General features: G+C 31.6%; 1 protein-coding gene across 2 annotated transcripts in view; it reads right to left on the bottom strand.

Annotated features, from left to right (window-relative positions):
* Positions 1-17289, bottom strand: part of Shrm (shroom) — a 1116164-nt gene that overhangs the window by 154433 nt on the left and 944442 nt on the right. Inside the window, exon 14 of one of the 2 annotated variants that reach the window (XM_072540518.1) lies at positions 813-893. The exons of the other annotated variant lie outside the window; for it this stretch is intronic. Coding sequence (XP_072396619.1) covers positions 828-893 — 66 coding nt within the window. The 3' untranslated portion in view covers positions 813-827. Of the gene's footprint in view, positions 1-812; positions 894-17289 lie in introns of those variants that run through there. 2 annotated transcript variants of the gene reach the window in all.

Genomic DNA, 17289 nt, shown 5'->3' with positions numbered 1-17289 from the left:
AATACACGTAATGAGGTCCCAAGTCGTTTTGTCGGTAAAGAAATTCCTCCCTTTTTGTTCCTACTTCTTTGTTTATGGTATTTGTTATTGAAGTGTGTACATTAGCAAAGTCATTATCGATAATGGGTTTATTATTAACAAGTTTTGTGGTACTTATCTGTATAACCGGAACCAGATTTTGAAATCCTAACAGCTCCTCGTTTGAAGATGATGCATGTTCTGTATCCATTTGGGTTTCTAAAACATTGTTATCGGAGGCATCGCCTCCGCTAACTGCACTCATAAGTTTTTAATGTCTTTCCGAATTTCGCTTTTTTATTTGGTGTAATTAATTTACTTTTAAAGTTCACGAAATATTTATTTATATAGCTAATTTATAAACACCGGTTTTAAAAACAAGCTTCTTTCTTACGCACGTCTAACTACCACGACGAATGAAAGCTGACTGGAAAGGAATAAATGTAGAATAAAAACGTAAGGAACACATTCATATTCTTCAGGAAGCATTTTTCGAAGTTCTGCCATAATGAAGTTCATCCCAAATATGTTTCTATGATATTCAGATTGTAACGAAATATTTTGCCTACATAGTGTATTGCTATGGGGGTTGAAAATTGGGGACAGAAGTTACTGGGGTTGAGATAGGGAAAGCAAAATAAACGAAACTTATGCGAACGGCACTCAGGGTTTATTTGGAGAGCTGGGGTCGTGGATAAGTGAATGAAACAGGGGGATTGAATAGGGAGAACTACAAGAAAATGAAACAAATGGGTACTTACATGAATCTCCTAGACAAATGGGCAAAACACAACAAGAAGGACCTCTAGCTATTTAAGATGGGACGCCGCTTCGAGGGATCCTCCTGCTGGATGAAGGAAAAAGGCTCTTCCTTCCTAAAAAAAAAAAAAAAGAAACACAAACGGGGTTAGGAGACTTTTCTAAAATAAATAGACAAAATGATCCGGAGAAATAAATTAAACATTTATTACTGTCTTACAACAAACAGTTACAAATACAGAAAAGTGGGAGATGATACAAAACTTACAAAAAATACTGGGCTATAAACTATGGCAGAAATAAAAATTATTACATATAAAGAAATATCTTTATGAAACTATTCATAGAGAGGTTAACCTTCTTTAAAAGACCAAAATAAATTATTGTCAAAAATAATAAAGCTAGTTGCCAGCTGTCATATGCCAACATAAAATTTTAAAACAGGCCAAATTAAAATGACAGCTAACCACGTCCTAAGACATATATTTTTAATTATTACAAATTCTTTAATCTTAATGAAAGCAATTATTATTAAAATGTCTATTTTTACTTTGAAAGTTCAAACAAAAAAAGTTACCTGGATTTCACTAAATAACTTTAAATTTTTGAGGTTAAGAACTGGAATTTAAACTCCCTACCACACGAATAAATTCTCCACTGGAAAAAGTATTCTGAAACGCTACTTCTTAGGAAATTGAGGATGAAATGGACGGCACTGGATACAGACTTCATACTGGGCTTCTTACAAAAAACTGAAACATGTAGACATTTCTCAGAGCTGTTGCATACGCCGTTCTACAAATATCTCACGATGAGAGACGGCATACAACAGAAAAAAAACTGTGATTACTCTGGTCTGAAGTGACACATTACTAGGAGTATAAATCACTTTTTCTTCACAAATTTACCGGCTTCTAGACCGAGTAACTCAAATACGTCTGCTCATTACCGCATACATTTCAAATCTAAAACTTGAATTTTCTCGACCCTCGATGTTGTATACCGGCTTACCGGCTCCTACCGTTTCCCTTCCCCGCGTATCAAGTTGCAGGGATAAGCGAACCCGAAATCTCGTCAAACAACTGCAAAACTATATCGCAAAAGGATCTTGAATCACTTTCAGCTTTTAAAATAGAAGTTAACACGTACCAATAAATAAAACCATATTTAAAGTAGTTTTAATTTTTTTTACATTACAAATAAACAGAGAATCTAGTAAACATTTATACTCGGGCCAGGGGAGTCTTAGAAAATTTTATACTTAGAAATTTATTATGCTACAACATCAGGGATGCAACCCTGAGCACTTAGCACAGAGTTTATGAAATTCCTTGTGCAGACTGCCCCCGATCCTATATAGGCCAAACAAATCGTAGAATCTAAAATAGGGTTTATAAACATTCCATTTATGTTCGCAATTCCTATTCAAATTCAGATCTAGGTCAACACCATCTTCATACGGGTCCCAAAATTGATTTTTAAAACTACAGAACCGTAGCCCCCGTCTGCTTCCTTAAACCAACAATTATCCGAGAAGTCGAGAGAGGCCAAATTGTCTCAATAAAAGAGATGACGGCATACGGTTACCTTCTACATGGAGATCTCTCATAAAGAAAATATCGTGCCCTCTATCCTCGAAACAAAATCCCACTGTCGGAAATGTTCGCGCAAACACCCTCGCCAATTCTCGCGCCAATCCCTGGGCCAATCCCCATACTAACCATCACACCAACCTCCACCCAGGCAACGTCACTATCGATGGTATAAATGAACCGCCCCCTATTCCCAGCCAGGGCCGCATTTAGATCAATTGACGCCTTAGGCAATTCTTAGTAGCCGCCCTTCAAACATGTACCATTTTTGCGAAAAAAAAAATTGCAAGCAGAATTTTTTATTTAAATAAGAATACATTAAAAATAGATTTAAAGTACGATGTAATATATATATATATATATATATATATATATATATATATATATATATATATATATAATTTGGGAATGCCAAAAGTCCTTTTTAAAAAAAAAAAGAATTTATTAGAGCTAAAACGACTAATTACAATAAAATCAGATTTTAAACTGAATAAAATATTAGTTAAAATAAAACATATACATTTGCAATTATAGAATTCACAATATTACGAAACACAAAAACTCAAATTTTAATAAAGATATGATTAGAATAATATGTAGAATAAGATTTAACCATGCTCTGTCTCCGTTACATAAATTTAGAATTAATTTAGCCGAAACTCCATTTTGCGAATGTGGCGAAGAAGGCTCAATTGAGCATTTAGTTTTAAATTGCTCATTAAATACACGATGTATAAACTAAATTATAATAAAAATATACGAGTATATCAATAAGGAAAAAATTCGTATTAAAAGACCTTTTAATTTATCAGATTTAATAAAAACCAATAACTTGCATATATATGAAATAATTTTTCGCCACATACGTGAAATGAAATTGAATTTCTAAATGTATTATGGTAACAGTGTATATATTTCAAACATAAAAAGTTAGTTATATAAGTCCTTTGTTTTAACCCAGTTGTTAACCTTTGTATCCGTGGTCTAATTTTGTGTTGTGCAAATTGCCTTGATAGACCCCTAGGCGTATGTAATAAATCAGCAAAACCATATATTTTCCTTTTCCTTCCAGTAAAAAAAACTAAGAAAAAAAATAATAACAAAAAAAAAATAAAATAAAAAAAAATAAAAATAAAAAAAATAATAAAAAAAATATAATGATAATAAAAAAAAAAATTTTAACGTAGGTACGTACTTATATGTAAATCAATAGTAGATAAGATTTTATTGTTGTTACGGGTTCTCTCTATAACAATTGTTTAAAAAAAAAACGGTTGCCTGTAAAGTCGGTTTTACGGGCGAAGATTTTACGTGACAACGTCTTTTTCTCGGTAGAATATTTATTGATATGAATATTATTAAATTGCACAATAGGAACAAGGAATTGAATGAAAATAAGAATTGCACAAATTTTAACTATAGAAATATATTTTGTTTACTAAAACATTGTACATGTAAACTCAGTATCTCAACTTTTGTGTCAATCTAACAATTAATCAATCAATCATAGTTTACGATAATGAAATATTAGTGTACAATTATTTACCTTTATTGTTGTAGTTGTTGTAAATGACGAATCTAAGCACTCCACATTTTCACTACAGACACAGCTGACGATACTTTAACCACACGTGTGAACTTGTATTATGACGCTTTCTCGGTTTTCCAACGCCAAGAACGCTCGAGAAAGACAGAGACACAAGCACGCACCGATTCAACGCGCCTAATTCTCTAGTGCTGCGCGCGCAGCGGACCGATCATGTTTGAGTGGGAGACAGACGCAAGGCATTCGCCGGTCCGGCGGGCCTCTCTCTCGTTCGGTGACTCATCGTAACAGACGTGAGCGGGCGTTACACTTTTTCATGAGTGACTCCGAGCCACAACCTAATTTGTGGTGTGACGTTGTCACGTCAAAAATTAATAACTCAAAACATAATAGATTATGTCTCTAGTCATAAAATGAAACTACACACACACAATATTACGAAACATAGCGTCAGCACTCCTAAGTTCAATGTCTTAGGCGTCGCCATATAGTCTTCAACCCATAGGCGTCGCTCTATAACTCCTCTTCCCCTAGATTGAAGCTCCTTGTGGGAGGTGAATTTTCGAACTGGAATCGTCTGGGTCCTGTATGTTTGAAATTCTTATGTATTCTTTTCTTTTGGTTTCTTTTCTTGTGACTTATCGTTATTTTCTTATAAATAATGTAGATGATTATTACAACGATGGCAAGATATTATAATATGATCGTCCAAATGCTGGGAATGTGGTAATTTTCTCTTTGTTCCATGATGGGTGTGATTCTGTTTGTGGGATTTTTTTCAAATTTTAAATTCTTCAAAGTTATTTTCATGGGTGAAACGTTTAATTCTTTAAACTTTAATTTCGGCTCGGTGATTAATATTGGTTGTCCAAGGGTTCGATCTTGGAACAACAATTCTTGGTTTCTGAAAAGGATTGTACACTGTATATTTTCGATCAGAAAGATGCCTGTCAGTGTTTTAATTTGAATTCCTTCAGAGCATTTGAAAGTTAATTTTTCCTCCATAGGAAATATTGCCAAAAACTGGTTCATCTCTGGTATGATTTCGATGTGAGTACCTTGGATGTCTGCCTTAATATATTGACAATTACTGGAGTTTTCTTGTAAGATTATTTCCTTTTCGCATATGTGTTCTTGGTTATTTTGTAGACGGCTTGGACATTTTACCGTGGGTGCAGATGTCGTTGAGAGGTATTATTGTAGTTTTATTTTTTAGCAAATATCTTGTATTGGGTATTATTATTGCAAATTCTGACTCAATTTGTGTGGGTATAGGTAATAAATAGTAGAGATCAAAGATGTTCACAAAATCGATAGGAATTGTCAGAAAATATTGAATTTGGTTTTCCTCTATTTTACAGGTGATTTCCAGAATAGATTCAAAATCTAAAATATTTTCGTGTTTTAATTCAAATGGTAATTGTGTTTTGTAAAATAAAGAGATTCTTTGTAACTCTCGAAATAGATCACTAGATTTGATAATACTAGGGTGTAAGGTTTTGAGCTTACAAAAAGTAATAGAATTTTCTACAGTCTCCATTACATCAAGTATGGAATTATATGTGATAATGAGTTCATTGAACATGTCTTTTAGATAAATAACGTTCCCAAATTTGGTTTGAAAATCGACAATGTCTTTTAAATCTTTGTTTTAAGGATTATTTTATTTGTTTGAATATCTTGAATGGTTTTATTGAAGTTATCTATGATTTGTTGACTAAGAGAATATTGATTAAGTATCTGATGTTCTAATTTTAGTTGATTAGTTTTCAAATGTTCTAGTATTAAATTTATCTTCTCGCCATCTTCGGCGTCTAAATTACCTGTGATTGCTTTTACTATTGAACCAACGCCATTAATCAAGCCTCTGTTCCTTCTTGTTAAATTAATATGAATATTTAGACCGCTAAATTTTTCTTGTATGCTATTTTTGATATATTGAATAATATTAACGTAGTTGTACGTCTCTGATCTAAAGAATTCGCTGTTAGAAATGTTATTTTTAAGATACTCAAATTGCTTGTTCAGGTTGTCATATTCAGTTACAAGTGGTTTTAAATTATAAAAATGTACAAATTTATGACTAGATTTTTGGAGTTTTGCGGTTCCTAATTTTATAGGTAGAATGCCTAGGTTGTGGGTAATATCCTTTATTTCGGCTGTTGTATGTCCGATTGTGACGAACCTGGAAAAATATAAGTTTTCCGTTTAGGTCGTTTTACATTTGAAAGGTAAATGTTTTCGGTAGTATTTTTATGCCGCTTAATGAGTTTTGCTGTTTTCTTAAATTTATTAATGGATTTAATATTTTCTTTTTGATATTTATTTTTAGTTTTTCCTTTTATTTGTCTGTTTCGCACAAATACTTCGGTAGGAATTTCTTTTGGTAATTCCTCGCGTGTTTCATTTGCTTTATTTATAACTTTTGCTTTATTTTCTTGAAGTTTTTTGTTAATATTAGAATATAGTAATTTAATTTTATCCTTATGATGAGAAATATAATTGAAGGGGTTAGAATACAAAGGGTACAAGTACCTTTGTCTTATAAAATGAGATATATGTACTCCTGAAAACTAGATACAATTATTTATTGGAATACATAGGATCCAAGTGCATTTTGTAACTCCTAACGCCACCTTTTGGGTACTAGAAAAAGTATGTGAATATAATTGTAGATATCGTTAGAATACAACGGATGTAAGTGTACTTGTACCCTTTGTATTCTTACTTAATCAGCCTTGGGTGACTTTAATATACCTTACTTTTAGTGCAATACTTTGAATTATTGTTTTTGTGTTCATTTGTTAATTAGCTAAAGCTAAACTAAAACGTTTCAACTAATAGATAAATATTACTACTGACGAATCATAACAATGGAGAGCGACGAAGGTAAGTTTTTTGTTAATTTTAAACAATAGTATTACACTATTCACATTTATTTTTCCTAAATTTTGTGAGGTTATTTATTTTTGTTTCCAGATCCTTACAAAACCGATGAAGATGACTCGTACCACCCTTCTGGGAGCAGTACTGATAGTGAAAGTGGTTATAGGAATGAATCCAACTCTATAACAAATGAGGCAATGTCATCCGTAAGTAGTCTATCTTCTAAAAAAACTAGAAAACGGCAAAGGCACGAATCCTCATGGAAAATTAAAAAACGTCAAAATCTATGAACCCACGGGAAAGAGTATGTGTGCCGTAAAATGAAATTACACGAGGCCAAATCTTTAGTCGCGTATCCACATCAATGTCGTTATAAATGTACAGAAAATATATCTCAAAATGAAAGACAGCAATTATTTAATGCGTTTTATGAACTGCCATCGTACGACCATCAGACATCATTCTTGTCATCGTGTATAAAAAAAGTAAGTGTTGCAAAAAGAAAAATGAACAGAAACATAAGCAAGGGTTTTAGTACACAAATTTTTTTGTTGCAAAAACGAGTGTGCAAGCCATATTTTTTAAAAACGTTTGACATTTCAAACAAAAGATTTACATTTGTATGCAAAAAAACCAGTGACCTTGGAATAGTTGAACCAGATAAAAGAGGTAAAGGACCGAGCAATAGAAAGATCAGTGGAAACGACACAAAATTGATTACTGATCACATCAACAAATTTCCGAGATACAGAAGTCACTATTCTAGGAAAGACAATGCCGCTTCAAGGTATTTGTCTTCAGAGTTAAACGTACAGTGTATGTATAATCTATACAAAGAGATCTGCCTTGAAGATAATAGGACCCCAGTCAAGTTATCTTATTACAGATATGTGTTCAATAATCATTTCAATTTACGATTTCATAGACCACATTCTGATACCTGTTCCAGATGTGATAAGTACCAAAATATTATTAAACACTCAACAGATCAAAGAAATGTCACTGAAACTAAGGTCCAACTATCTGTCCACCAACGTAAAGCTGAGCTAGTCTGTGAAACAAAAAAAAATAGATATAGATACCTACATATCTTCAGCAGATACCTTAGTTGTATGTTTTGATCTGCAACAAACTTTACCCACTCCGCTGATCACAACATCTAAAGTGTTTTATTTGAGGCAGTTGTGGACATATAATTTTTGTGTTTACGATTTGTTGCACAACAACGCTCATATGTTTACGTGGTCTGAAAATATTGCTTCGAGAGGGTCACAGGCAATAGGATCGTGTCTTCTGCAGTTCATCAAGTCGCTACCACCAACCGTAACAAAACTTATTGCCTACAGTGATTCCTGTGGAGGGCAAAATAAAAATAAATACATAAGCAAATTGTTCATGTTTCTTGTACAAGCTACTCACTTAGAGGAAATCCACCATAAATTTTTAGAACCTGGACACACGTATATGGAATGTGATCGTGCATTTGCTCTTATTGAACAAGCCAAAAGAAAAAATCCACAAGTATTTATCCCACAACATTGGACTTCCGTTATATAATCATCTGCAAGAAGTTTTGTTGTGCATGAAATGACTCAACAAATGTTTTTTACATTCCAAAAATTAAATACTCTAATAAACGATCCAAAACTAGATGTGGAAAAAAAGCCTCTATATTTTAGAGAGATAAACCACTTTAAATACTCTAAAGATGCTGCAATATTTTCATTTCAATTTAAACATACTCTTCAAGAGGACTTTCCGTTTTTTAAATGGGTATCCGTTTTACCAAGAGGTCGACTTTCCCTCAAATTAGAGAATATATTGTCTACCAATACCGACAATATAACGATTACCACATCAAAGTAGAAGGATCTCCAAACATTACTAGACTATATACCACCTGTCTATCATCAGTTTTACAAGGATCTACCTCATAAGGAACAAAAAAAGAAAGAGACAAAAGTAAGAGAGTCTACAACTCGAAAGTCCAATAATGTGACAGCTTCAACTTCCAGGGTAGCGCATGAATCAGATTCTGACAACGATATGGATGATAGTGCCATAATTGACTCTGATTATGAGAATGTATAGTAAAATATGTGTTATTATGTGAATAAATTTATAATAGCCTATAGATATTTTGTTTCCACCTGTTACTAATGCTGAAATAATGCTGGAATACAACGGGTACAAGTAACTTTTTTGCATTTTTTATGGAAAAAAAGCTTTAAATTTTTAAACTACTAATGCTAGAATATATCATTTGTCTTATATTTACCTTCTTTATCGAAATTGTAAAGTTTTTTTAACTGCAGATTTTACTGTAGCAAATTAAGTTTAAAGCCAGTTTACTCAATATATTGGAATTAGTACTTATATATACCCTTTGTATTCTAACCCCTTCAATTATTAATTAATTGTTGCTCTAGGTCAATGTTAAATGGGGAGTTGGTATCTAAATGTCCCGTAACTAGTTCATGGGGTTTCATTTTTGTTACGGCGTGGATAGTAGGTACTGTTGTAAGCTAATAATGCATAGTTTACTTTTTGTTCTATTGGGTCGGATTTATACTCATTTTGATTGTTTAGTAACCTGATATGTTCTATAATAGTTGAATGAAATCTTTCAGCTATACCATTTGATTCTGGATGCTGGGAGGAGATAAAGTGGATTTTTACCTTGTGTAATGCTAATAAGTCTTTAATGACTGAATTTTTTAGTTCTGTACCATTGTCTGAAATGATTTGTTCTGGAATACTATGGTGAGTAAAGAATCTAATCAAAGCGTTTGCTACTTCGATACCTTAAGCAGAATTAAGTTTATAAAGTTGGGCATATTTAGAGAAGGAATCGACTATCGTTAGAAATTTGGTATTTTCAAGAGTTATGGAATCTAAATGTAAAATCTGAAATGGCTTAATTGCTGTAGAAGTAATGCTAAATATTGGCTTTATGGGATTCCTATCATATTTTGTTATTTGGCATATTTCGCATTCATTAATATAAGTTTGTGTAGAAGCTCGTTGATTGGGCCAATAATATAATGATTTAATTCGGTTATCCGCTTCATCTAAACCTCTATGATTTAGCTTGCCTTCATGATAGTTTTGAATTATTTCTTTAATTTCGTTTATAGGAACATCGATAAGTTTCTTAGTGCAATGATATTTGAGAATTTTTAAAATATTTTTGGATAACAACGCTAAATTTCTCATATACTGGGTCTTCAAAATAAAGGTAATATTTTATTTTGGGTATGGTATATTCTTTAATAAAATCAATAACATCACGCTCAAAATTGTTTTTTGAGAACTGGACAAGAATTCTTTGTCTTTTATCAAATAATTTGATTATAGTTGGACTAGCAGGATTAAAATTAACTTCAGAGATAAAAATTTGGTTAATTCTCGTGTTTACAGGGTTTTCAGAAATAGGAATTCCAGGGGTAGGATTTTCTACATTGGTGTGTATCGTCTCACCGTCATCAGGGTTTTCTTCTTGTCTATTATCTTCATCTATTTCAACAATCAGCGATTCTGTATCTGGTTCATTATTAAGATCTTGTTGAGCTTGTTCAATAAGTGTTTCCATATATTTGAAAATATTTTTTGTGTTTTCCAACTTTTTTGTTTCATTGACGTTTAGCTCTATTCTGGATAATGTATCACAATTTGTATTTAAAGATCCTTTTTTATAAATGATTTCATGATCATATTCTTCTAGTTTCAAGCGCAATCTTACTAGTTTGGAGTTGGGATCTTTCAATGAAAATAACCACTGTAGTGGTTTATGATCAGTAATAATAGTAAAGCGTCGTCCAAATAAATACGGGCGAAAATATTTGACAGCCCATACTATTGCCAGTAACTCTTTCTCAATTGTTGAGTAATTGATTTCTGAGTTGTTCAAAGTTCTGCTTGCATAAGCAATTGGCAAGTCGGATCCAATCTTTCCTTGACTAAGTACGGCTCCTAGCGCAAAATTACTAGCATCTGTAGTGAGATTGAAAGGACGGGAGAAGTCAGGATACTGTAATATGGGTTCGTTTATGAGAAGTTGTTTACAAGTTTCAAAAGATTGGATGTAATCTGAATCACTTACATTGATTTCAGCATTTTTCTTCAAGCGAGTAGTTAGTGGTTTAGTAAGTTTAGAAAAGTCTTTGATAAATTTTCTATAATATCCTAAAAGTCCTAAATATCCTTTTAATTGTTTAGTATTTTTGGGTATTGGAAAATTTTTTATCGCTTTTATTTTGTCTGGGTTCGTCTTAACACCTTCTGGCGTTACGATGTGACCTAAATATGCTACTTCTTTCTTTAAAAACTCAGATTTATCTATTTGAATTTTGAAATTTAATTCTCTTAATCTTTGAAACACTTCCTTTAAATTAACTAGATGCTCCTGTAGACTTGTACTAAATATAATTATATCGTCAAGATAAACCAAACATTTTTCATTTTGTATACCTCTCAGGATATTATCCATAACCCGTTGGAATGTCGCTGGGGCGTTACGGAGTCCGAAAGGTATTCGCAAAAATTCGTAGTGACCATTTTCTGTATTGAATGCAGTTTTTTGAATGTCGCTTTCATCCATCTCGATTTGATGAAACCCTGAAGCGAGGTCGAGTGTCGTAAAGTATTGACACCGTCCAAGTTTATCCAATAGGTCACTAATGTTAGGTAAAGGGTATCTATCACCAAGTGTGATAGCATTAAGACGTCGATAATCTATCACGACTCTAAACTTAGGTTTCTTGGAGGCGTCCATTTTTTTGGGACCACCCATATAGGAGAGGACCAAGGGGAATCCGAAGGTCTAATAATATCTTGATCCAGCAGGTTCTGGATTTGATTTTGCACTTCCTTCCTATAAATTTCTGGGTATCTATAGGATTTTGAATATACTGGTATATCGTTTGTTGTTTTTATTGTATGTTTAATTTTATTAGTAAGAGTTAATTGGTTACCTTCGACATGAAAGATATCGGAATATTCTTTTATTAACGTGAATATTGAATTTCTTTCCTCAAAATTCATATGATCTGTTCGAACTTTAGAAATATCGAATTTGAATTCTTCAGCATTTATGGAATTAAAATTTGGATTTAAAATTTGTTCGTATTCAGCGAACTTTTCCACCATGATTAGGGAAGTTACATACAATTTAAAATAAGATTCAGAAGAATTCAAAATCGTGCAAATAGCCTTATTGTTTTCTACCGTCGTAAGGCATTCCGGAATTTCTAATTTACCGATTTGTGTATATGGTATAATTACATCGCCATTTTTTATATTTTCAACATTTAAACTGATAACTTTCTCGGTTCGTGGCGGCACTACTATACAATTCATGTTGCCACTATTCCCGGCTTTATAATAATTTAATTTTATCTTACTGTGCGAGGTAATTAAAACGTTATTGGCCAAATCAATTTTTGCATTTAATTTTTTTAAATTATCGAGGCCTAATAAGCAGTGAAAATAGTCATGGAATTTAAAAACGCAATAACTTAAATTTAATTTATTTTTAGTATTAAAAATTTTCAATAAGGGAATTTCAGTACAGTAATTTCTCTGTTTTGCTCCAAGTGCTGTTGAAATTTGAAAGGGTTTACGAAAAATTGAATTTTTAAAATATTTTTCAGCGACTTCTGGGGTTACAAACGATTTTGTGCTCCCAGTGTCTATTAGTACTTTAAGATTATGCTCAGGAAATACAATGTACGGCGATTCACTTTCGTTATTTATCAAATTTAAAAGTTCAACTTGAGTAATTATGGATTTTCCGAGGCTTTGTTCTCTAAAAAATGATTCTTATTAGTTAATTCAACTTCCTCGGTATCGCCAATATTATGTAGCTCCTCAGCTATGATATTTTGTGATTGACTTGAAAATGTATTATTGAAGCGTCTTTGATTTCCAAAATTTGTTGGTCTAAAAGTATTTTGATTAGTGGTATTCATTGGAGTTGGGGCTTGAAATCTTTGACTTGGATTTGATTTAAAATGTTATTTGTAAAAATATTAGTTCCTTTGTTATTATTTGAAAAAGAGGTTATTGCTGATGGTTGTCTTGTTGTTTGTTGAAGTTGTGTGGAGTTTGTTATAAGTGGGGCTTCTTTGTCGAGGTTCATTGAATGTAAAGGATCTGTTCGTTTGAGGAAATTTTTATTGAAAGTTAAGATTTGGTTTTGGATTACGATTATTTTGAAAATTTGGCTTTGTTTGCCTAGATTGTGAAGAATTATTTTCATTTAAATAAATTTGAAAATCGTTAGTTAAAATACTTAGTGCAGAATTTAAATCCTTAGGGTTTTTAGTTCGCATGAAGGTGCCAAGTGGTTCTTTTAGACCACGTAATAATACTCGTAGGGCTAAATTTCTAAAATAGTTTGATAAAATTAATAATTCTTGGTCATTAGAACGTGTAGTAATTAAAGATATTTGTAAATTCAAAAGATGTTGGACTTAATTGAAGAATTTAAAGGGAGTTTTATTACTAAGAGTATAAATATCTCTTTTATCAGCGTATGTATTTAGCAAGGCATCTGTAAGATCTTGCCAGGTCCTAACTACACATGCTGAAATGTTAATAGCAGCTTCACCTTTTACTTTTGCTAATATGCTAGACATAAGGTATTCATTCTAAAAATCATCTGAATCAACTGTATTATAAAATTTATTAATTAATTTTTCACAGATTTCCACGAATCTAGGAAGTAATGTATTTTCTCCGTGGAAATCTGGAATCATGTCAAGATATTCCTTTTTTAATTGTGAGATTGCCATTTTTATTTTATTTTTTAAGTAAAAATTTAAATTAGAAGTACAATTATTTATTAAGGAGGAATTAGAACAAAAATTATCTTTAATAGGGAGTTTTGAGTCAGAATCTGAGTCTGATGAATCAGAATTTATTAGAATTTTAGGCTCTCTATACAACATAAGCACTTACCAGAGAAGAATTGTCCACTCCATGTAAGCTGGTTCACTCAGAAGGTTTGACTAGGCAGGTATCTTCGAAATTCACTCGGAAAGTCCACTTAACACGATTCCTGTTATAAAGGGCTACTCAATCCACCCACAGGAATATAACACTTCCGAATTAAGGTCAATAAATCGTTGAAAGGAACCGAATTTATATTCGTTAAACCCGTTTGACCTAGCTACTGACTGCGTCACTCAAATTTGGGAATACCAAAAGTCCTTTTTTAAAAAAAGAATTTATTAGAGCTAAAACGACTAATTACAATAAAATCAGATTCTAAATGTTGAATAAAATGTGAATAAAATATTAGTTAAAATAAAACATATACATTTGCAATTATACAATTCACAATATTACGAAACGTAGCGTCAGCACTTCCAAGTTCAATGTCTTTGACCATGTCAGCACTCCTAAGTCCATGGCCTGAATAAACCCATAGGCGTCGCTCTATAACTTATAATAATATATATATATATATATATATATATTTAAACTATGATAATATATATATATATATATATATTTAAACTATGATAATATATATATATATATATATATATATATATATATATATATATATATATTATAATAGATATAAGTAGAAACTTGGATCTAGTAGATAGAAACAAACTAGGGCAATATAAAGAGATATACAAAGACCTATTAAAAGAACAATTTACCCAAAAATTAGACAGTGATGATAAATATATAGACGAAATAGACAACATACTTACAGCAACGATGATTACATCAGGAAAAGAAATTAGAAAAAAAGGATGTAAAAAAGAACAACTATATATCAACAGAAACAAAGAAGCTTATGGATAAAAGAAGGAATCTGAACCAAGAAGGCAAAAGAAAATCTACAGAATATGTAGAAATCAATAAAACAATAAGCAGAATGATTAAAGAAAATAAGCGAAAAGAACAAGAAATAAAAATATAAGAAGTAATACAGAACAATACAAATATGAAATGCTTAAGACCGAAATTAAGTTAGTGTGAAATAAACAAAATAAAAGATGTTAACGGAGTAGAAACAAACATTAAAGATGACATCATAAATATTATCCACTACTTCTACTCATAATTATATAAAACAAAAAAGGAACCACCAGAAGAAATTAAAAACCAACTTAAGGCTAAAATAAAAAATGTCAACTCAGAGCTACAGCCAGAAATAAGCAAATCAGAAATAAAGAAGGCATTGAAAGAAATGAAAAACAACAAATCGTCTGGAAAAGATGGAATAACTGCAGAGATGCTGAAATATGGTGGACAAGTGATAATTAATACTCTACATTCCCTTTTTAACAGGATATTAAAAGAAAAAAGAATCCCAAACAACTGGAAGGAATCCGTAACCATTATCCTACACAAGAAAGAGGATAAAGCAGATCTAAAAAACTACCGTCCTATAACACTCCTCAATGTAATGTATAAACTCCTAACAAAAATTTTAACCAATAGATTGACGACAAAATTCGACGGACACCAGTCGAAAGAACAAGCTGGTTTTAGAAAGGGATTCAGCACAAGTGACCATTTACTAAGTATGAAAATACCTATAGAACGAGCAAATGAATACCACATTCCTCTATATATAGCGTTCATAAATTTCGAAACGGCTTTCGACAGTGTCGAACATTGGGCAGTGAAAAGTTCTTTGATTAACAGCAGTATTGACCACAGATATACGGAACTAATAGCCAATATATATATATATATATATATATATATATATATATATATATATATATATATATATATATATATATATATGATGAAGCTTTAGAAATATAGAGCGAAACGTCTTCGATAAACTTATGAAGTAGTTGACTTCTTTCTTTATTTGCCAACCTGAATGACCGATTAAACCTCTGAATTCACTAGTTGAATACTTTAGAAATATATATATATATAAATATATATATATATATATATATATATATATATATATATATATATATATATATATAAGGAAGCCAAAACAACAATTAAAGTATATGAAGGAACAAAATCAATACAAATAAATAGAGGCGTAAGACAGGGTGACACAATATCACAGAAACTTTTCAATCAGGCTCTGGAAGATATTTTTAAAAGATTAGAATGGGAAGAAAAAGGTATAAAAATTTGTGGACAACGCTTAAACCATCTAAGGTACTCTGATGAGATCACATTGATAACCGATAAAAAAGAAGAATTATTTGAAATGATGAAAGAACTGGACGTAGAAGTTGGAAAGATAGGCCTTAATATGAATTACAGCAAGACCAAAATCATAACAAATACAGATGAAGACATTACAATGAGGATCGGACAAGATGAAATAGAACAAGTTCAGGATTATATATATCTGGGTCAAACTATAAAACTTAACACAGAAAACCAAACAGCAGAGATAAAAAGACGAGTTAGACTGGCATGGGCGGCATTTGGCAAACTAAGCTACATTCTTAAAAACAAAAGATATCCACAGCATCTTAAGACCGAAGTATACAATCAATGCGTACTCCCTGTCTCACTTATGATTCCCAAACGTGGACATTTACAAAAGCAAACATGGACAAAATCATAAAAACCCAAAGAGCAATAGAAAGACAAATGTTGCACATAAGACTAATGGATAAAAAGAGAAACGAGTAGATAAGAGAGAAAACAAAAGTGAGGGATGTTAGACAAGAAGTTGCAAAATTGAAGTGGAGATTTGCAGGACACTATATAAGACAAAAAGAAGACCAATGGAACAAAATTCTTATAAGTTGGAGACCGTGGGAATATAAATTACATTAATGTTTTTTAACATTAATGTTTTTTACAATAATTTTTTATATACATGTATCACATCACATGTTCTTTTGATGTACTAAGTTTGTTAATTTGTAAACTGTACCTAGCTTCAATTAATTATTTATACAACTTGATCTCTAAATATCCATTGTCGTAAGATTTTTCACACATTTAATATCATTGACTGCTACACACATGTTATAACTTTTCTATGGATGTTTGGTTTTTCATATTGTTCTTTTTAGATGAACTAATGATGCTTTCTGAGTAGAAAGCGAAACGTCTTCAATAAATAGATAAAGTAGCCACCGTCTTTGTCTTTTATTTCTCCACTTTGACCGAAAAACCCACCACTCTTCGAGTGTTCCTTAGTTTATATATATATATATATATATATATATATATATATATATATATATATATATATATATATATATATATATATATATATATATATATATATATATCATATATATATACCAGCAATCTGATACCTTCAAAACCAGCAGAGGTGTACGACAAGGGTGCATACTATCTCCAGACCTGTTCAATTTATATGGAGAATACATAATGAGGAACGCACTCGATGGATGGAGAGGCGGCATCTTCATTGCAGGAAAAAAGATCTCAAACTTAAGATTCGCAGACGATACAACACTGATAGCAACATCTGAAGAGGAGATGTCGAGACTGATAAAGAGA

The sequence above is a fragment of the Diabrotica undecimpunctata genome, chromosome 8, assembly GCF_040954645.1.
Source record: "Diabrotica undecimpunctata isolate CICGRU chromosome 8, icDiaUnde3, whole genome shotgun sequence".
NCBI classification, from domain to species: Eukaryota; Metazoa; Arthropoda; class Insecta; order Coleoptera; family Chrysomelidae; genus Diabrotica; species Diabrotica undecimpunctata.
Note: the sequence above shows the minus strand (reverse complement) of the source record. Positions and strands in the feature narration are given on the sequence as shown.